Here is a 23566-nt window from a genome sequence, read left to right as displayed (position 1 = left end):
TTTAAAAAAAATTAGAACAGCAAAACTGGCTTGTATTAACTTTGAGCTCTGGAAAGGCCAAGGCTCAGACTTGCAGAGGCTGAAATAGTTAAAAGCACATGTGATTAGAAAAATAAAAGGTTTAATTTAATTCCAAGTAATTCTGCATCAGCACTTCCAGGAAAATATTTTGCCACAATCCCAACCATCTTGGTCAGTTATAGTCCTAATAACTTTTGTATTTAAATTGTATAATGAATGAAGAGTAAAGGTGAGATTTTACTGCTGGGTTTTAACAGAGCTCTTATGTCTGTGGCATCTATATAGATACAGTTATATACTTTTGACTTGAAATTACTCTGCTTAAACTTGCAGTGGTGGCAGCTTCAGCCTTGTTGAATCTGTATTGCATGATTTGTTTTGTCATCTGTCTTCCATGAATTCCAGTACACATTAGCTAAACGATATGCTGAAGAATGGCTAGCATTTCCATTGGCCCTGACAAGCAAATAGTAAATCTTTAATTACAGTTAATTAACAAACAAATTTTGACATGAACAAGTGAATACAAAATTTCAGAATTCAAGTTCAGTGAAAGGTTTTTATTGCCTGTATTCACACCTACTTCCCACTTAAGGAACAGTGCAGGAGCATCGTCTTACATATTATGGTACCTACTTAATTTCTACTGATAGAATATTCAGGTTTTGGAGAGTAAGAAGCCCATATTCTTCTAATTTATAATGCTTCTTTAATCTGTATTTCTCTTTGAAGAGAGTCAATGCACACCATAAACATTATTAGTAAGTTAAAACTAACCTTCATTTGCATTCTTCAAGCTTTTTTTGATGAGGAATAAAAAGAGTCCTCTCCAACTTGTGAAATGTCTATGCTTGAGAAGGTGATAGGAGGAAGAATATAATCCTACCCCTTTGACTAAGATTCTTCAGCAGTCACGAAATATCCAGCCTATTTTTATTTGCAATGTTTTAAAATTCCTATAGAATAAAAGCAAAGATTGTCACTTGCCACACTAAAACTATCACTATATCATTATTGGGTTCTTACAAATTTCATTACCATAGTTCTGATAATCTGAATTCATTAATGTATGTTGATGGTTTCAACTGAACCTCATGATGAAAGTCTGAACTATGAAATAAGTTGGCATGTACAGTGAATTATGCTACCTAAAACTTCTACAGCAGAACAAACCCTTCCAAAGTAGTTACTTGTGGTTTTTACACTCCTGTGCTTCATCTGTACTTAGGCTATTGACAAAGGTTTTAAGTGACTTTAAAGAGCCAAATAAAAGTTAAAGCAAATCTGATTAAAAAAAAAATTCTGTGTTTTAAATATAAATTTGGAAACTGCAGCTTAAGGAATTCTAGATTTGCTTTAGTTCAGATGATTTGTGCAATTGTTCATAGTCTGACTAATTTTTTGTTTGAATTGGATTAGTACCATGTTAATTTTGCATTGCCTCTGGTGAATAGCCATAGGGCTGTAATCTGTGCCAGTAATTTTGTCACACCAAAGCTCTCTAGAGAACTATACAAAACATTTGTGTAGTGAGGATTAGATGCTGAAAGCCATATCTTAGATTGTTAATAAATGTTAATGACAAAACCCAGCTGGTAAGTCTTGGAAATGAGATCTAATGCTTTGTGCCCATTGCCAAAAAAATGTTTAAACAGAGATTTCCATTACTTAAAGGTGACCTGGTGCAGTCAATTTATGAATTAAAGAAGTATAATCTACAGGCTAAGCATTTAGTAAAATGCTCTTCTGATTTGCAACCATAAAAGTCAATGTTTCCTTAATTAAAAAGTTTTCTTTCTCTTTGGAACTAGTTCTTAGCACACATCTGGGATAGTTTTATAATTTGCAGAATATGAGAGACACAGCACATAACTTAAAGTATGGGACTGTTAATAGAATATGATCTAAGCTTCTCCATGGGGTCGGATTTTGCATGCTAAACACAGTGCCAGTTTTACTGAAGTACGTGAAGGCACACATACATCATATTTACCTGTACTTAGAAAACACTGCAGTTAATTAAACAGTTTGTAAAATTATGTGACAATAGACTTCACTCAACTTAATTTTCTCTGTGACTCAGTAAAAGTCTGTATTAATACTTCATTTGTTATAGCCCTGTTCTACTATTAGGGAGACAAAAATGTCATCAAATTAGTTACATATCTGTGCATCTAGGTAAATGTTCTAATTTCTGGAGAATTCAAAAGCTCTTTCAATATTTTCTGATTGGGTGATTTTAATACTATACATTTGAGATCGACATAATTTTTTTTTAACTTATGTGAGCATTATTTCTTAGAGGAATCCAAACCATTTACATGAAATTGAATCCATGCTTACACAGAATTTAGATACCGAATTTAGTACCTGTCTCAGTGTAAGAAACATATCAAAACAAAAATCAACACTGGTAGAAATGTCATTTTCAGCAGTTGATAATCTCAGATTTGATCTGAATAGCCAAAATCTCTAAATGTATGTGCATCCACTGTTCTGGAAAAAGTATTTCTATAGGTTTTCTAGCATGTTTGTGTCCTACAGACTTGTTAAGTATTACAAGTGTATTGAGTGTTGCAGCACTCAAGTATTTGTTTAAAAGAGCATAGACCATATTGGCTGGCTGACAATTCGTTCTGTCTTGTCCAGTATTTTGCTTATCCACTCAGTAATTAATTTGATTAATTTATAAGTAATTTAGCCAAGGATAGGATGTAAATCTTTGTTTAAAAAAAAATAAAAAGACACACACATGCACACAAAAAAACCCCACAGTTGAAAGTCTAAATCTTGGTTAAAAACTGTGTCTTGAAACCATCCAGGCCCTCCTACTGACTTGTCAGCTCTGGGTTATTTTCAGAAAACTTTACTTGAGTTCCTTAGCTTCAATCCTAAGTTTTTCCCACAGACTTGCATGGTATGTATGAGTGGGAGAGTGAATAGTGGCTGCTATTTAGCCATTGTTTAGTCTAGTGTATGTATGTTTACATCTCCCTTTTGGATTTATAGGCAGCTATGGCAAAATAAAGATTGTGCTTCCTTGATTGAAGAGCCTCTTAACTAAAGCACCTGGTGGCATACAGGGATTCTTTAATGACCTGATTATAATTAAAATTTTGATGGCTTCTTATTATTGGTTAATTTTTATTAAATGCTGATATATCTGTAGTATAATAAGTTTCAAAGTATGACTGAGATTTCCACTGTACAAGCTTCTAAAACAGTATTCCATTTCTCAAGCACTACATTAGAGATGAAAACTGGTGAAGAAATTTAGTAAAACCTTGAAGTAAATTATCTGACACTAGAATGCAGATTTGTTTGATATGGCTTTATTTTGTTTGTGGAGGAGAATAGCAAAATACAAAATTAATAAGTGACAGGAATATTGGTGATGAGTTTTATTGAAGGAGGTGTATGGGAGGCTGAAGGAAAATGAGCAAGAGGAATAGCAGGATTAGCAGTGATGAGAAAGTAGTGCAGGAGAGAAGGTACCTGGACCAACTAATATATATTGCAGAGATCATTCATGATATTCTTTCATATGATATGATATGATCTTGATTCATCTGTTGTGCTCTCTCTGTGGGATAACGGCTGATGGTTGGGTGATGGTGCAAGTATGGTATATTTCCAAATGTTCAGAGTTTCTGGTGGGTTTTATATTCTATTCATGAAGTTTCCTTTAGTCCAGCTGCTGATGATTCTGAATGTTCCCTTAGATTAAATTTAAAAATGAAAAATATTTAGAAACAAAAATTCTGGTACTTATTGAGATTTAAAATAGCCTGACTGTCTAGAATAAGCAGCTGGGAATAAATCTGAAAGGTTCCTTATTTTAGGATATATTATAGGAGTGAAGTTTGGAAAGTTAGCCAGAAAGTCTTGACTGAGAATTTTCAGCATGCGGCATGTATGTTTAAACTTGTGTGCACTGAAATACACTTGAAGAATACCAAGTACTCAATTATAACTATTCAATTATAACTTAATTTTCTAGTATACACAGAATGAAATAAAGATGTTACAAGGGGATTTAGAAATGTTGGACTTAATTTTATGTGTAAAGTAAATGTGCAGAAGTGTTTTATTAATACTGGTTTTTTGCTTTGAAACATCTCACAATCAATTCTGCTACATTTCAAGTCTTGCTATACAGTGGAGATCTGCTCCTTCTCTATTTAAAAAAGAAAGATGCTTGTTGCTCAGTGGATTGCTACATTGTCATGGAAAAAGTGGATTTAGTACCTGAGTGTCTGATAAAGTGACACCAGTTTCATCACTGAGATGAATAAGAAATCCTGCCTTCTCTCTCACCATAACAAAATACAGTCTTTTTATGGTCCCTCAACATATCGTAACAAAATTGTATATAAAGTGAGCACGTCTCCCTTCTTATCCAATTGTTGTAAATCCATTGCCATCTTCTTATATTGATGGATTATTAGGAAATGGGTTTCTCTTGCTTTGCTATGAATGGTAAACATAGAACAAGTTTTCTGTTATGTACCCTACAAATTGTTGACTTTTTAAAGAAATCAAAGACTAATGTTTGAGAAAGATGTTTGAAAATCACAGAATATGATGTGTGTAATGTAAATTACACATAAGATCCCTCATGAAAGAATCCCTTCTTGCTTGTTTTAGTGTCTGTTTTCCAAGCTGGACTGTCATGAGCTGAATGATAAGAAAGTCTTGCTCCAACAAATGTTGATTTTTATTTTTAAAATTTAATATTATTGTGCTTAAGTGTTGCTATGAAGGGCCATAGCATGGTGTGCCTCTAAAATTCTTGACTTCCAGTGACTTGAATTAATCTGGACTTTCTCCTCAACACCCCAAATAAGTAAGTGCCAAATATTTGTCATGTTTACATCACAATTATATTAGTAATGAAATTGAATATCAAATCACACTTATGTGAAAGGAATTCCTACCCAACATTAGCATGGAGACAAAATGTACTGATAAAGGTGTTTCCCTCCTCTATTGAGAAGATAAGAATTTAGCATGCACTATATTTAATCTTGCTTCCCTACAAATCTAGGATTATCATCCCTACCAAAGAGCATGCTCACTAGTGACACTGGCTTTGGTTCGTTTTGTGTTTGTTGGGGTTTTTTTGATAGAATTTTTCTCCTGTGAAAAATATCAAAAGGAACAGGAACTGAACAAAGGATTGTGCAGAAAAGCCTTGCTTTTCCTTCATCTCTCCTTGGCTTCATCATTCTCTGTTGTCTTATTCTTGGTTTAATTAAACATTATTAAAGATATTCCTAAAAAGTTACGGTTCTGAAATGAGCTTGTTCAGTGAGGGCAGAAAGGACGAATCTGTTAAATAATATCTGATCAATAGGAAAGCATTGGGAGTAGTGTGTCCTCCTCCTGGTGATGGGGCTTCAGACATTGTTCTCTTAACTTTAAGTTTATGTACTTCTTCTAATGTATACTGCTCCTCTGACGTAGTCTAAAATGTCTTTTTTGCTCTCTGATTTACATTGTGAGCATATTGCTGTACAGCAGAAATGGATCATTGAACTTCCCGCCTCAAATAGTAACACATCAGCATCTTGTGAAACCTGTGGTCCCCCACACTGCTTCTGGTCAGCATGCAGTTATGCCTTTCTTCTGCAGTGCAGGTGGAAGAACATATTCAGAATTTTCCCTCACAGATCTGAGTAATATCCTTCACAAACTGAAGGACTGAACTAGAAGGCTTCTACTTAGTGTAGTCACAGCTATGTGGTGATTAGTGTTTAAGTGAAAGTATTGATGTCCTACTAACAAATGCTACTCTGTTTTGCATTAGTTTTCCTGTATTTAGTTTTTGGTCAATTTTTGCACAATATACTTTCAAAATTAATTCTCGCATAGAATTTTTGAGATACACAAATTTGACAGACTTAGATTAATACCCCAGCTTCCCATGACAGTACCCCTAGTTTAAAATGGGACAAGGAAAGCATGGATAAACTGAATTGCAAATAAGGAGTTTTCTAAAATAAATCCTTATCTCATATGCAAAAAAGTTAATTGGACTGAAACTAATATGGTTTATTACAATATGATTTATATTACAAATCAGCATAAGTTTAAAGACTGGTAAAAGAGATAATGGCAATTTAAAATCCTCTCTTGTATAAAAGAGTCAAATTTTTGACATCACCTAAGAGGAAAATGTCAGTCTTATCTTCCACAGTAAAAAAGAAGGTTTTCCTATAGATGAATCAGCTTCTTGTAACTGATGTACTTATATAATTTATTGTGAGTTCTTCAAGACTCTTACTGCTGTTAGATAATGTCAACCGGAAGGACAGGATTAAACAAATTAATTTCAACACCACAAATTGGATATGCAGGTGTAGTGTATCTACTTCAGTAATATCTGTGTTAAGTTTGTTACACTTGTTGTCTGATCAGGAGAAGTAGCTAATCACCGGACTGAATGACTGGATTCCTTACCTGTAAAGACAGATAACTAGAAATTTCTGGATTTGTTCTAAATGTACAGGTCAACAATTCATCCCTTGAGACTAAGTAGAACTTCACAAAGGAGATTTAACATACTTAAAATTTTAGGTCTAATGTTTGAGTTAAGGTGTTATTCGCAACTTTTTTTTTTTTTTTCCCTGAATCGGTGGTATTTTAACTTGCTTAACTTTTTAAAGGATTTGGTTTAGGAAATTGAATGGGGACACTGAAAATAATGACTGACGGTCTCAAAAATAAGTAAATACTAGTTTGCCCTCATACTTCTAGATTCTATGTAATTGAGGTAATCAGATTGACAGTCAATCTATGTACTTGTTCTGCTAACTGAAGTTGAGCTGCTTTTGTAGCAACTTGCTTAAGACAAGCATGCTCAGCATTTTTCTTCTTACTACCTGCATTTAGCAAAATAAACAACAGTATTACAACTACCAAAATAGTAATGATAATTCCATCCTTCCTCATAGCCTGTTTATTCCATTCTTCTTTGTAGCCTGCTCTGTACTTGAAATGTGGCTTTACTGTCTGGGTACTGTTGTCACTCTGCATATTTGGGAATCAGAGAATACCATTGTGGTATTACAGAAAAAAATCCCAACAAAACCTACTCTCTGCCTCTTCTTTCAAATACTTCAACAGTACTGCTTTATACTTAGTATTTTTTTTTTTCAAGCATAAACGTCTATTTTCATTCAAAACTTTCTGTGATCAAGAGATCTCCTCACATGATTTAGTATATTGCTTAAGTTATAAATTTCCACTCTTTTAGTAATTTGAATCATGTTTCTAGTTGGAATATACCTAGTTTTGAGTTTCAGCCATGCTTTTCATTGGGTGGGGAAGATCCAACTAGTGAGCTGATGTGACGTATCAGTCTGGCAGTAGATGCACAGGATCTAGAAATGCAGCTTGGGTATCTTTGAACAGCCTCCAGCAGCCCTCAGACAGTGAAGTACATCATGAGCCAGAAGTTGCATTCAGGCTGTTGTCTTTAGTAGACATAAGTGAATGTATTCTTTATCTGTTTTCTTTTCTTTTTTGTCTCCATAATGTCTCCCTCTTTACACATTTGCTTTTTCCCCACTGAGCTACATTTTACCAGAAGCAAACTTTCATAGTGATTTCCTCATTTATGAATATTTTGAAGAGTAGATTCTTGTGGAATTCCTCTGTTACCTTCTTGCTGCTGTGAAGATGTGCAATTGTTATCCTTTCTCTGGTGTTCTAAACCCTGAATCAGCTGAGAGTATTTTTCACTGTGACTGTTTAGTTTTGTGTTTGGTAGGAGGTTTCTTTAGTGTGGTGTTTGGTTGGATTTTTAAGACTAGTGGGAAGAGTGACTTTTCCCTAAAAGTTAGATTCATTCCTTCTGGTGCACCCATACACCCTGTTAAGTTTGAGTTTTGTTATGGTTTCAACCTCTTTGGCCACTGTGGAAGTTGTTAAGTTCTACTTACTTTCTGGGTATTTCTAAGGCCTCTGTTTAAAGAAAGACTAATATGAAAAATGGAAAAATAGTTATTCCTGTGGTGTCAACACCACTTTTGGTGATGGATTAAGACTAACCTCCAGTCAGTGTCTAAACTTTTTGTTTGAATTTCCTTATAACTCTTGAAAATTCTAAATACCAGCACTCTGTAGTAGCTTGTTTTAATATTTACTGTCTATATTTGTAGATTATTCTCAGACTAAAGAAGAATAGGTTTTATTACAGTATTCTTCAACTGTTTCCCACATAAAAAAGTGTTTCTCTCAAATGGGAATGTCCTTCTGCAATGAATTCTTGATGAGGAAGGAAAGACTATGGCCTTATCTTCACCAAGTGCTTTTTCTATGCTTCAGTCATCTATCAGCTGTAGACTCTTTGGCAGGATTCCTGCTTTTTTTTTTTTTATATATATGTATATATCTCTTTAGCACGATGTTCTTCAAGATTTATAACCTGTCTCACTTTGGCTGGCTGGTGAATTGAATTTAAGTATCAAAACAAAGTTTTCAGAGTCTTTAGGGTTGATTTCTTGTTGAGTACTCCTCCATTGCATTGTCTGTTCACATTAGCAGTTAAAGTCTTTTTTCAATACCAATTCCTTCTGAAATTCAGATTTTCTTGCCCATTATTGATCATCAACAGGGAGTGTTTCAAATGCTGGCAGCTGGAATTCAGGAAACTACCTGATTAAAGTCTTTCAAATATTGTGAGGTTGACTGTATAAATAATATGCTCACACATATCAAACAAAAAATTACTTTTTTTGACCACCTAATAAATATAATACTGATGGTATTAAAATCAAACACTCCAGATGAAAGCAATGTCAGAATTACAAAGATAAACTTGCACTATGATATGCCCACATCCAGGATGTTTGTGTAATTTCCTGTCTTATTTTTTAACTACCTGAGGTCTTCTGTCTTATTCTGGGTGTAAGACTGACTGTACTCAGTGCACAAGGTCATATGGAAAATGACTGTGAGGAAAACAACTGGAGAGAGGACCATGTTTACTTAACCACTTCTGTGTCACAAAGTGGTAATGGATTCAAACATTAGTTTTTTTAGTATCTATATAGAGATTAAAAAATTAGAGCCAAGCAAACTTTTAGAATGGATAGACTGATTTCATTAAATCCACAAAGTTATCTAAAATTTTACCTACTGCTATACCAATGTGAAAGGACACCTTGCCAGAAGTTTGTTTCCAAGGCTTATTTTTCGAGAACAAGATGTAATTTCAAAAAGCAGTTATTGAAGCTTTGGTAGTAGGCCCTATGGGGCTGATGATCCAAGTTTCCTGCAGCTATTTAGCTTCTATTTTGTAAAAAAAAAATATTTCATATAACATATAGTGAAGGAATAAATCTCAGTAACTTGAGTAGTTCCAGAAGTGTAAGTTTTATGTCTGCCAGCTTAAACTAGAGTTAGTAAGAGAGTTGATTAGTAATTTTGCTATTTTGGTAATGGGAAGATATCTGTGATCGGGCTGCATTTGATCCAGCCTGGACAGGTTTACTGTGATGGTGATAGTCACTGGTCTTACTGCATTACAGATATCACTAGCTAAGATGTTCTGTTAATTCCTGCATTTCTAATACTCCTGGAGGTGTAATTGCCATGACTTCATTTCTTAAGTTCTGCTCTGTCACTGTAATTAGCACTTACATGTAATCATATAGTCAACTGAGTTATGTCTTCACCCTTTCCCACACAGCGTGAACAAGAAAATGCAATGGCTCACCTTAAAAAGCAGCAACAAGAGCTCGAGCACATGAGGTTGCGCTATTTGGCAGCAGAAGAAAAAGAGCTTGGGAAGACAGACCGACAAGAGCTGGAGGATATCAGAAATGAACTTAACAGGTATAAAAAATATTTGTAAGATTTCTCCCCACCTGTCCCCTTACCTTCTTTTTTCTTGCTGTCAGTCTCAAAACAGAAGATTCAATTAAGTCAAGGTTATAATTGGCTGTCAGTTCAGTGAAAGAACACAGTTTAGTGTCCCTTAGGTAAAGACTGCATGTTCGTAAAATGCAACAGTACAGCAGTACAGAAAAATTAATGTTTAACTTTTCTGTATTTATCTGTAACTGGTTTATTTTTTGTTAAGGTCATAGATGTACAGCACCAAGATTTTTTTTCTATTTTAAACCTTCAGTTCTAGGCATAGGTGCTGTGTTAAGAAAAGAAAAAGGCACATTTTATTCTTACTTTACATACATTAAAATTTTCAATGTATCTAATGTTGTCCTCCAGAAGCTGTCTGCACTTGTTTTGTATGTTAAATCCTTTGGAGTACAGTTTACATTACCAAGCAGAAGCCTTGCTAGCAAGCATCATAGTTACATACACACATACAAAAGGTTTTGTAATATTTAAGTTTTATATTAACATTTCTTTTAGTTGCAGATGTTTTCCCCAGGGACAGAATAGTTTTTTACTCTCTTTAAAGAGTTATTTATTTTACTTAGTAGTTCCGTAGATAAACTAAAGACTTAATACAAAGATAATCAAATTGGGGATTAATAGTCTATAATTCTTTCTATTTTATTGATATCAGGCTGAAACAACAAGAAGAGAGAAAGAAATTGCAGGATGCTAGAGAGAATTCTGGTAGAGTGGATAGTCTTCATTGTAGAAAACTAAATGAGAATACAGATGATTACCTCTCTCGTCTGATAGAAGAGAGGGATACGCTGTTGAGAACAGGAGTCTATAATCATGAAGACCATATTGTAAGTGAACTTGATCGTCAAATCAGAGAAGCTATTGCAAAAAGGAATATCACTATTTAAAAGCATGCAGAAAGTTTTTAGAAAGAGCCAAAATCTGAAGAGAGTGACTTTTGAAAGTCTGTCGTACTTTGCTAAATATGTAATGTCATGCTTTGTTTTGCACATTTTGGTCAGCTCTCTTGGAAGTCAATGTAAATATTTGCAACATGTCAAGTTAAGCACAGTTGTAAGTTTTATGGGGGCAATGACTGTTTTTTAATGTTTTTATTCTCACATGTATATATATAATTGTGTGTGTGTGTGTAAATATATTTATCTTGTATACCCTCTTCTGAAATGTTTCCTACCTCTTTTTGCATCACTCTGACTAGGTTTGTTTGTAATATTTTTAATTTTGATTCTAAGAGTCAATATTTTTATTGTTTCATTCAGTTCTTAAAAATATCTCTTCAGCTATACTAGGGCAAAATTACATCAGCTGTTTTCTTAGACAAAACTCTTAATACTGAACTGAAGAGTGACCCAATGTTAGTTTTTTACTACATGACAAGTAATAAATTTGTGCTTCTCTGACTGCAGCTAACATAACTAAGTTATGTAGTAAATAAGAGACAAGGTTTTGAGTGTGAGGGGGAAAAAATTAAACCATATGAAACTGAAGCCGAATCAGTTATTAACTGGCCTGAGTGTATAGGGTTGCCCTAGCAGTTTTGCACATGTCCTGGTAAGGGTATACCTAAGAGGGTGAAGACCTTATTCAGAAGTATGCATGCATTCTTATATCAAAAGATACTTGAAGCCATAATTCTGAATGCAAACATAAAACAAGAGTTTTCTAAGTCAGGATGATTTCTTTAATCTGGATCTAACCATTTTCAAGTTACTTGACATGCATTTCAAAACATGTTATCTCATTGCCACTTAAATTGAATGTAAAGTTTTGTTTGATTGTGGGAGTATGAACAGCATGCAAGGGAGAAATCCACAATTAATGTTAGTTTGTGCATTATCACAATTGAAAAACACTTGGTTTCTAGCTTTCATTCAATTTCTGTAAGGTTTGTGTGGATTTACTTAATAAGGTTAACTAACAACACTGTCTGTTGATTTGGCATTCATCTGTCCTGTAGTCACAAGTGTTTCCATTTAAATGTCTAGTACAAAAATCATCTTAGGATTTATTACTTTTAGTATGAACAAAGATACTAGTGGAAAAAATAGTTGTTTGGGTTTTTTGCATAAAATCAGTGAACTTTCTTAGAGAAGGTTGTATACATGTAACCTTCCTGTTTTGTGTGATACTAATTATACAGTGGGAGGAGGAATATTTGTATCTGGCTTTACCTCTCACATTGTTTGTTCTCCACCTTACCATGAGTATAGGTCCACCAAAATTAACTATTCATTTAGACTCCTTTGAAAAGTTATAAACAAGCTGTAATGAACATTGAGATCATTGCCCAGAGGAATACTTGAATACTTATCAATACCAGACTTTGTAAGAAATGCCTTTGTAGATGTATTTTTCTAAGTAGTGTGCTTAGGGATCCCTCTTAAACCACACAGAAATCCATTAAATACAATTTTATAATACTTTTTACATCATGCTGTGTCATATCACTGATACAGGGTTATATGCAATTATTGTAAATGATGCAGGGAGCTTCTGTCTTGACAGGAATACTTGTTCATGTGTTTTTTTCTTCAAATGCTTGCTCAGTTGTGTAGTTTCTTCTCTAGACACTGGAGGGTGCCTGAGACTTAAATATTGCAAAGACAGTGTTGACTAAATTTTCATAACTGCTTGGTTTTTGAACTGGTATTTTACGACTTTTCAGGTGTATTATTTTATGAAATAAAATTTGATTTTCAAGTAAATATCAAGGACTTTGCATTTTTAACTACGTATTTGAGCAAATAATTTTGTTTCCTATTTCCAAAGGTCATATAGGTGTTTAGTGTTTGAATCTGTAAAGTAATAAACTTGTTAATCACAGTTAATTTCACTTTTTGGTTTTTTTAATTGAGTCTCTTCTGTGGAATGTAAAAAAATTACAATCATGTTGCTGTATGTTTTAAAAAAACTTGGGTTTTCTTTCTAACAAATAGTGTAAATTGAAACATAGAATGAAATGTAAAATAAAACAGAATGCTTGTTTTTAAAAACATTTATAAATTTCATAATTTAAGCTTGAGTCCATAATTTGAGTCCATTTAGTAATTTGAAAGATCACAACTTAAAGTGCAAAGCATAAACTATGATTATTAAAACAATTTACACACAATATTTGTTTTGTTTTATAATCATTACTCTAAGTATTCATTGTTTTTGCTGAACATTACTTGGTGTCCATTATTTTCTCATTTTAATGAGTAATTAATGATAATCTAAGCTGTATGTATGTTTCAATTCAATTTTTTTTCAGCACAATTTGCTTCTGTAGTGTGTAGTCCAGAAGCAAAATACATGCTTATAGTAAAAATGTATAGCAGACATGAGCTCAATATTACTGTATTTCAAAGAAAATTTTTATGTTGGGTTCCATTTGGCTCTTTATTATCTCAAGGCCATTTCAGAGCATAGAGTTATTCAGTGGAAAGACCAGATACCATTTTTTAAACAGAAATGTCTCAAAAATTTGATCTTAATCTCTCTTCATTGTATGACAAATGTCATTTCAAACAGATGCATGGGATAAGAAAGCCCATTTTAATTTGCCCAGCATAAATAGGCTGCTGGAAGTGAGACGTGTGTTTACAAGTCCTGGTTCCATAAGTGAGAGAAATCGTGGTGGGAAGAGGAGCAACTGCTAGACCCTCCTGGAATTCTTGCAAAGTCCTACTGATTTTGTTGCACTCTGATTTCACTAGGGAAGCTGATGGGATATTTCAGAACAAGTACCCTTGCCGATACGTTTCTGTGAACCCAGGTGATTGGAGGTGTCAGTTCCAAGTCAAATCAGTTCCAGCTTCATTTGCCTTAGGATCTGGGCCCATGACTTGTAGTTTACTTTGAATAAGGAAGCTTTGATTTTAGCCTGTACTTAGACAGATAGTCTAGCAAAAACATTAGTCCACTTTGAAATTAGGACATTTAGAAGCACTGTTGTTTTTTCATTATGATCTTCAGGCAGAGGATCCCTCCCTATGTCTTTATGTGGTAATTTTTCTTCCAGTGGTGATGACTTGCTGTTGCCTCAAATTATTTACTACAGGTTTAAATGTATGGCAGGAAACCTGGATGTAGTGTTTGATTGATATGGAGCATTTGCTAAGATTTCAGAAACCTTTTTCCACTGATAATTGTTAGACTATTTAACAGAAAAATTGTCTAAATTCTTATTTACATATTAAAGCAGTGGAATGCTTATATACATATCTATGAAAAAAATATGACCAATTATTTCAGAAATGAGATAGTGTAGTTTTGCTTTGAATTATTTTCAGATTCATATATAGTTGCATTACTGATCTTTATAGTATTTTTTTATTTTGGATTGAATCTCTAATCACTGTTTCTATAATATTTCAGGCGTGATCCAACACTTTTAACACTAATACACTTTCTAAACTGCTGTTTCAGAAAAGAAGCATTGTTGTATCTGGCACTGGGCTCTCAAGTATTCAATCTGCAGTTCTCCATTGCAGTTTAAATGCTTCTCCCTTCCATCCACTGAGATAAACCTTAATGCACGGCTAAAAACAGAAGTCCTTTATCATATCTTCTAAGTGCTACTGGAGTATTTATACCACTTATTACATATTTACACAATTATTTATTTTGCTACTACTGTGCCTAAATGATCGTGACCTGTGTCAAGGCTTGGATGGGAAGCACTAGCCTCGCTATTGTTAAAGACGGAGCTGTAGAAAGGCGGCTGCGTACTTAGATCTCATTTCATTTGTTTCTCCAGGGGGTTGTATTAGTAGTGTTTTCATTAGAAATGTTTTTACAGATGTCGGCTATCCAGATATGAAGTCCCTGTAGTGGAGAAGCAGTCAGGAGTTTGGCATTCAGAACAGAAAGGAAAAAAAAAATCATCTTTGAGAGACTAATTTATAGAAAAATAATTTACTGACTTTCTGATGTATAAATGTACAGTAACCCCGTGGCAGCTTTAATGCAGAGTAATTGAATTCTTGCAAGTACAGTTATTTTCTATTCTGAACTTGAAAAAATGCTACAGCCTGTCGTTCCCCATCACTGAAGACTAAAATAGTCCCCATTAATAATGCTGCTGGAAAAGAGATGTCCCTTGCTTTGTAGTCCAGTACTCTTTTTTCCAAGTGAAAAACTTGTGGTAGCTTGACCGTATTTTTAACAATTCATGTATTACTACATAAAGTTTTGTTCTAACAACATACACAGCAAGTAGATGGTTATGGAAGTGTAGTGTCACTGAGTATTTGAGCAAAAGCTTCTAATGCAGTTACTGAGACATAACTGCATTGACAAAAAAATATGGCATCCAAATTTAGAGTGGGTTTACTAGGGCAGATGGAATCTTAACAGTCCACAGCCTAAGTCTCTTTCAGCAGTTACTGTACATTGCTCATAGCTTTGAATGTACTATGCAAAAAACCTGTTAAAATTTGAAAATTATGTACTGTGAATATCATAAATTTTGGTTTACAAAGGCAAATGTAAATAGAACAGCAAAATTAAATGACCAGGGTTTGAGGAGCACACAATCAAGCTAATACCTGTTTTTGTAAAATTTAAGAGGTAATGGTAAATCTCCAACATTTGTATATTTGCTTGATAGCATAAGTGAGGGTGGTTATTTTGGTTTGGTTTTCTGATCTGGTGATACAAAAAATAATTTTATTGGTCTCATGTTAGGATATGTTCGTTGTACAGATACGGTCATCCAGATCAGGGCTGGAAAACACCATGAGCTGCTATTCACTTTATAATTAAGCATGTACACAGCCAGAGTTGTATCCTGTTCATGTCAGATACAAAGTGGGCATGATACTTCTCATCCGAATGAATAACAGAGTTTAGTATTTTGTTAGGGCCAGTCCTGTGGGTATGCTCTCATGAATACCAGTGTGTATTTGGCATAAACCATGGAGCCTACCTGCTGCTCCAGGAGCTCCTCAGGCGAAGGATAGGGTATATTTGGTCTAGATAATATTTTTTATATTTCCTCAGCAATAATTTTTTACTGCAGTTTTCCTGAATGTGGATGCAATGATTTAAATACTGACTCTCTGATAGTAAAAAATTGAACTGATTAAATGGGGCTAATAACCCAAAGTAAAAGGGGAAAAAAAAAATCAAACATAGGCTATCAGAAGCAAGAACACACCAGTACCATAGGGAATTGGTAGGTGTATCTCTATAAGAGGGCACTGCTATTTGTGGAAAAAGTTGCATGCCTCAGCAACTTGATTATGTGTCTTTAAAATGAGTTTTAGCTCCTGTCCTGTCCTAGTACATCTTGCAGAACATGTGGCTTTTTTTTTTTTTTGGGGGGGGGTGGGGGGGGTGGGAAGGTGTCTCTGACTATTGTCTTGCTGCATATATACAGCAAATCATTAAAATGGTCCTAAAGTTTTACCTGCGGATACAGATTTTTACACTACTGATCCCATTTAATTTACTTGCATCATCATCAATGCATACAGCATGTAAATGTTTTATTAGAAATAGGCTTAACAGGATGGCATCTTAAAAGCCATTATCTCTCAAGCACTGTGTAATGGGCTAACAATGCTTTGCCATCCCGACCAATAGCTTGTGTTGCAGTACTTTGTGCAACATAGCAAAATCTCTCCTGAGTTGCTCGTGAAGGTGATCCCGCTGGTAGGCTGAGGGTTGGACGCCAAGTCTGTGGTTTCTCTGCCCATCTTGGTTATAGGGGTGTTGAGTGATCTTAAACAGGGCTCTAGGCTTTCACTTCCTATCAGCAAAATGAGAATAATGTGGGAAAAGCTTTTCTGTGTAAGTGGTTCACAAACTGCTCTAAACTCCAGCTATTTGTGTTGTTTGCAGTTGTCTTAATGCCCTTAAAGGGGTAGATACTGGCTTCTACTGAGATGCTACTTTAGCAAATGTGTACAAGCTATTTACTTTGTTCTTTTATGGTAGATAAATCAGTACATTCTTTCATTTTTCTTGCTAATTACCAATTCACCTGAAACTTGTAGAAAAAAGCAAAAATTACTGACTTCAATCCTTGTGTATAACTAATTTCTAGGGAAGTAAAGGGAGTATAAGGCTACAGCCTTCCACGAAAGGCTAGATTAATCTTTCTGTTAATACATTAATTGAATAAAATTATTTAGTGAGGGCAGGAAAAAGGACAAAATGTCTGAAGTTTTGGGTCTGCTCCAAATGAGATTTTTTTACTGCTATGGGGTAGTACTATTTACTATTACTACTATTTGTTTCTCTCTTGGTAAGATAGAGGTGATTCCTCATTATACTGATGCTTTGATGAATAGCTAGTTAATGCTTGGTTGTTACAGCTATTTGAAAAAGAAAAGGTCAAGCATTTTTTGCTATATCCCGTCTATTGAGTAAATAGTAATTGCAAGGATTTTAGTGAAAACTTTTATAGGAAAATCATTTCATGACTTATTAGTATTGAAATACTAATAAAAGCAAACCCCTATTATCCTAACAAACATGACAAATACTTCTGGAAATGAATCTTGAAGGTGGGGGGAGGCCAACTCTTATCTAAGTAACTCTCAAATGCTGTGAAACCAGCAGGCCACTGCCCACATGTCTGATGTGACTGTGCCCATGAGATGGTCACAAACTATCCTGATCTGGAGCTCAGTACAAAAACCCAGGGCTGCTGGGCCACAGACTGGGCCACAGTGGGAGGAGGAGATGACTTTGCATCACTGCACTTTCCATCACATGGAAAAGATACTTTTGCTGCCACTCTAAAAACCTTAGCCTTGCTCAGTATGGCAAGAAATTCCCACTTCTTTGCCAGAGTGGACTTTTACATACACCCTATACCCCCCCACACTTTTTTTCTCTCCTTTTCCTGTTATCAAATGTACACATGTAAACATTACATTACATTACATGTACAAATGTAAACATTAATTCAACTGTTTCGTAACAGTGAATAATAGAAAAGTTAGATAATTAAACATGCAGGGAAATTATGTGCTACTTTATTATTGTATTTGATCAAGCAATCTTGACCAAATAATTATTTTTTGAAGAGGAGTATCTAAGTTTGTTTGCTTTTTGAAGATAATTTTTATGCTTACTCAAGCAATCTTTCACAAAGATTTGAGGGTTTTCATGAGTTTTCTTTTTTGCCCTTCCTTTTATGTTCATTGAGTAAGTCATTTACATCATCTGCACCATTATTCCTGGAAGTATCTCACCACTCTAAAAGTAGAATATCTTAGCTAAAATAAATGCTCGTAGAATAAAACAACAATAACAAAGAGGGAAAAGTCTGCCCATATGTTTAATTTGATTGCTGCTTATTTTTCCACTCAAGTTTCAGATAAAAAGGTATTTCATGCTTTATGGAATGCAATTTTTTACAGAGCACGGACAGCATGCTAACTTGTGTACCACAAAATAACAAGCTTGTATGAGTACAGGCAGGGCTGCTGTTGTACTGCCAGATTCAATCTTTAAGTTAGATAGCTTTTGGCAGAGAGAGCACCTAGTCTGTTACTTTTACACCAGTTAATCCTGGCTTAGAAAAAAAATGAAAGTCCATCTAGGGCCTTTAAAACCTTAGTTAACTTTTATACTGTGCTAAGAGATGATTTAGAGTATGTCACATTAAAGACTATAATTCTTTAAATCTTCCTGCTGTTGTAGGTCTTTAAATGCTAACACTTTTTTACACAAAAATGTAAGAATTAATACTGAGCCAAAATTCAAAGCAACTTTAAGTTGGCTTAGCTCAAAATTCATTCTATGCTCACAAAGGAGAAAGCAGTCATTTAGTGTCATCTGCTTTTCTAACAGAGAAACAAGGACTGCAATGAAGAATAGCAGTATGAAGGAAATGGACTACCCCATGTGGTTTGAACAAAAGGGTGTGAGTGTGTGTGTTTGTGTGTGTGTGTGTTTAAATGTGCTGATAAAAGAATGAACGTAGTAAAAAGAATCCTCACAGGTTTATTGCAGGTTTTTTTAAGGCAGAGAAACTTGCTTTATCTCATAGTGCTCTCTTGATTTTCTTCTGTAGCACAGAGCAGTACTTCAATGGCTCAGCAGCCAAATTTCATAAAGTCTTTTTAGTAAGAAACCAAACTCTCTTTGGGGACACAAGAGGAAAATGTAATCTGGTTCACAATATCTTCCATTTGTAATTCTCTTCTTACGAAAAAAAAACCTCTAGCTAAACCAAATCCAGCCATCATCTGCGGGTTTCCTTACAGAGATTTCTCAAACCTTGCACTTATTCATGTAAGTCTTATCAATACATATTTTTAAAATATCACAACCTTGACTCCCTTTTCTAACTCCATTTTTATTATCACAGTATCTATTTTAATGGCTATTAAGCTACAATGTCCCTACCTTATCTTTGTCAGTTAATGTATCTAATTCCACAGTCCCAGGGGGAATAAACCTGAAGCTAAAGCCTGCAATATATTATAGAATCAAGAACGCTTATGCAGAACAAACAGAGGATTTAGCTTGGATAAACAGCAGAGAGCTCAGTGTCTTTTATGTCCAGAGCTCAGGACTGGATGAAGAAAATGACTATAAATCATTCCTGAGAAACAACATAACATAAATGTTGTATGTTTATTTAAAACTTTATACAATCATTTATCTGGGCTATAGCTTGGTTTCAAAAAGTGGTCTGCAGTAATGAGGTACTGAGACTAGCAGTAATCAAGAGTAAAATGATATATAGTCTTCAAGCAGAATTTGCTTATGGGAAGAATGGAAAGCACTTAAGCAGACACCAAGTATCTATAGCTAGTAGATCAAGCGGGAGGATAATGCAGTAATAACAAAAACTTTGATTAATTTTTTCCTGTTTCTCTTCAAAATACCACATTTCTTGTAAGGTGACATTGTTTTGAGAGCTAAGTAGACAGAAATTTATGCCTAAATTTTCACATTTGAATAAAGACTGATTTGTTGTGAGTGTCTGAGGTTTGACATGATGTTCCACCAGACTTAAATTTTAAAAAAGAGGCTAAAGCTTTGTCTGGCCTTGAATTCCAGGGACAAACACTCTTTAAAATGTGCTGCTGGATTGTTTTTGTTTTTTGGTTTTTTTTCTTACAGGAAGAAGCAGTTCTGTGATTTCATGGCTAGTAATTGCTAATTTTTTTACTTCGGGAAATTTAAGAGCCACTGATGATGCATTTACTGCCTAAAGGAGACAGGCAAAAAATATAAACCAGCTTTAACTGCAGAAGGAGATTTTTCTGGTAAGTACTTTGCACCCAGAGGAGAGCCTGTGATGTCCCAGAAGATGCCAGTGTTGCAGGTCAGGGTTTAGCCATGACATCCCTGGCAGGACTGGTGCACTTCCCATGGTGTGTGGGCACACTCTGGCACACCACAATTCCCAGCACAGCACCTCATACTTTGCAGTGTCATTGCAGCAGATCTTCCTCAGTGGAGAAGATTTCTGTGTTCTGTGGCACAGTAGGTCCCACCCAACCCTTGGCAAAGTGTCTGTGGTGGTGGCAGCTTCTGATGTGCCTGCAGGCACTGTCCCTCTCCCCAGGTGCTGCATGCAAAGATTTTCAACTCTGCCTGATAAATCACCCATCACTTTGATAGTGCATTTGGGCCCAAAACTCTGTAAACTTTTAATTTCCTCCAGAGATCATCTGGTGGCAATTTAAAGCCTGATCTCTGTTACCAAATTAATGTTAAGCTTTCTTTGTTACTAAATTAATGTTTATTAAGCTGTTCTGTGTTACTCTAGCAGTATTGCAGGACTACAAGTCTATTTGTTAGTCGCTAAAGAATTAATAATAATAATAATAAAAAAATCAAGTAAATCAAGTCACACCATTTTCACCTAGATATTTTTATTTATTTTGTGGTCCATGAGGATGAGGTTGACTGCAGAGATGGGGTTGACTGTATGTCCTGACAAGAACATCAGAGGTGAAACCCTCTTCCTCCTGCTTCCCCTCCACAGTTGACAACACCCTGTAAAACAGTGTTGTAAAGAGCACAGGCTCATAAATACTTCTATGCCTTTGCAGCTCCGGATATATATTTATTATGTCAATAACTATTTAAAAAAAGATTTCTTATTCAATAATTCATAATGGTTTCAGAGCTGCTGGAGGCTAATATGGCTCACTTTACTTTAGATAACTTATAAATGTAGATTATTTTCATGACAGACTGAAATTACTTTCTGGTGTATATTTACTTGAGCTTTAATTTTCTTATTAACCCAACATATACTAGAAAAGAAGACGATGGTGCTACTGTCTGTCTTGTGCTGCTCTCCCAGATGCAAGTAACAAAATCTTTGAGAAGTGCTTTGAGGAAGCAGTCTTAATAATTCTTCCATGCCATTAACAGCAGAGCAAACTCTTGTAGGATTTTTTTTGGTAGCTAAAACTGTTTTGTATTTCCAGCATCTGAGTGTAAACAAACATCTCTACAAGAAATAGGGAGGGCTGGACCAATGCTTTTGCCATGAGAGCTGCTCCCAAACCCTGCAGCAGCTCTGGCACAATGCTCAGGTGGCCAGGACAGCCCTGAGAGATCTGGAGCATCCTTTGTGGCCAAGGCACCTGAGGGAGGGATGGGACATTTTGGAGACAAAACAATGTGTGTCAGGCACTTCAGGCACTCCCATATCCTGAGGGATGTAGGGCACTGCCACCATCAGACCCCTCCAAACTTCATCCACATGGGATTATGGCCTGATCCTGGTCTGGCCTTTGCTTGCATGTAGCACATACTGAACAGTATGAAACAGAAGACGTGTCCAAAATCCTAAAAACAGTTTAAATTTCTTCTGGAGTTTTCCCCTTCAAAGTAAGTAAAAGCTGGAATATCTTCTGGAGAGAAGAAGCAGAGAAGGGACAGGAAGCGGCTGGAAGAGGAGGGTCCCCTGCACAGGAAAACTCAGCCTTTGTCCCTACAGCAGACAGACTTCCTTCTCTTTTTCTCTAGCTGAAATATCAAATTCAAGATATTCTGTAAAGCCTATGTCTGTATCCCAACAACCACAACATTTTAAGTGGGAGCTGCTGTGATGGTGCTTGAGCCATCTGAAGAAAGCATTTATGGTTCACACAGGGAAACATACTGGGAGCAAGCTTAGGGTGGCTCTTCTAGCTTGTTGTTTGAAGTTGAACTGTACAAATGAATAGGTTTTGAATTTATGAATGTCTTTTCCACAACGTCCTTATATCAAACAGGACATGTCTATGCTACACTTTTTCAAAATGAAATTGTTTTATTAATTTAATTTTGCACATGAGAGAAATATGCAAGCACGGGAATCCATAAATACAGGCACGTTAAAAATAAACTTTGCCCTAGCACCAATAAAAGCTAGCAACAAATATTTGAAGACTTGAACTCTGTACAAATATGCAAGAAATCCTCTTGGAGCCTGTTTAGCGCCGGTTTCTGGGCAGAGAAGGGTGACAGAAGAGCGTGTCTGAGGCCGTGCACCCCTGGCCAGAGTGGGGATTGTCCCCACGTGGCAAACCTGCAGGGTTTGGGAGGGTCCCGGGGGGTCCCTCCCTTCCCAAAGCCGCACTGCCGCACCGAGGGCTCCGCTCCCCAGCCTGCCGGCTGCCTGCCCCGCGCCAGCACGGACACACAGCACCCTCTCTCTTTAATCACTTAAGAAGTTACTTATGATATGCAACTAAATATTTAGTTGTGCAGAGGACAGCTTGTCACAGACAGCTTTGTTGCTAATGTATACAAATGCTGGTATGGCACTGGCTTCCTCCCTGTGCGCACAGAGCTACACACACACTGACCACAGCCTAAATAAGCTGATTTATTTGTTTCAGTTATTTGATAAGTGCATCATACCTCAAACCCTACGAAACCACTTTAAGAGGATTACAAGTTTTATGATGTGAAAAGATTACCCTGAGTGTGCTGGGCAAAGTTTATATTCAGAGACTGTGCAGGAGGTGAGGCATTCACAGAGGCTGGAGAAAGAGGGCTTGATAGATCAAAAAGGGATTTTCTTTGTTGCTGAACCACTTGCTGGATTTTTTTCTTTTCTCTTTTCTTCCATTAAAAGAATGGCCCTGGCAAGCCCCAGATTTGCTAACCTTGTTACATTCCTCTGCCTTACACTCAACAATGGGAATTTCAGAATCTGCACTTTTTAAAAAATAAGAAGACATTGTTTCACTGGCAGATGAAAAGAGGGGAGAGTTGAATCTGGGGAGTTACCTGTGAGGCTCCTCCTGAACTGGGAGTGTGGGGAGAGTGGCTCAGCCCACTTTCCCTCGGGACTCCGTGAGTACACCACTACCATGCACAGTGCCCCAGGGAGGCTGGAGCAAACAGGGTATCGCTAGAGATCCCAGGTACTCACCCAGCCTTTGGGAGGGCTGAGCCCTCACCCTTCCCCATGGTAGGAACCAGCATCCACCAGCAGCTGAGAGTCCAGAGAGGTCAGCAGGTGAGGGGAGAGCTGAGAACAAGGCTTGGTTTTGGCCTTGAACCGGCAAAGTTGTGCTCATCTCATGTGGCTTTTTTGGGCTTGACACTTGTGTCATGATGAGGCAGAGAGAAGAAAATAATTTAGCCTTTTTACCTGTATTGTTTAATGTTTGGCAGATGCTCAGGGAATAATTGTAAATAGCAAGAGGAATAAAATCACTAATGTATGTTTCCACCCATCCTTTTTAAAGGAATG

The 23566-nt window shown here is 35.9% G+C and overlaps 1 protein-coding gene across 10 annotated transcripts in view; it reads left to right on the top strand.

Annotated features, from left to right (window-relative positions):
* CEP120 (centrosomal protein 120) overlaps positions 1-23566 on the top strand; it is a 101078-nt gene that overhangs the window by 47269 nt on the left and 30243 nt on the right. For 5 of the 10 annotated variants that reach the window (XM_015653146.3, XM_015653147.2, XM_015653144.2 and 2 more), the window contains 2 exons: positions 9719-9864; positions 10562-12925. In XM_015653146.3, the coding sequence (XP_015508632.1) occupies positions 9719-9864; positions 10562-10796 (381 nt within the window). In that variant the 3' untranslated portion in view covers positions 10797-12925. Of the gene's footprint in view, positions 1-9718; positions 9865-10561; positions 12926-19980; positions 20127-23566 lie in introns of those variants that run through there. The other 5 variants (XR_004495614.1, XR_001525473.3, XR_001525472.3 and 2 more) reach the window with 2 other exon arrangements.

This window comes from Parus major, chromosome Z (genome assembly GCF_001522545.3).
Source record: "Parus major isolate Abel chromosome Z, Parus_major1.1, whole genome shotgun sequence".
Classification (NCBI taxonomy): domain Eukaryota; kingdom Metazoa; phylum Chordata; class Aves; order Passeriformes; family Paridae; genus Parus; species Parus major.
The sequence above is the reverse complement of the archived record's forward strand: the minus strand, read 5'-3'. Positions and strand labels throughout refer to the sequence as shown.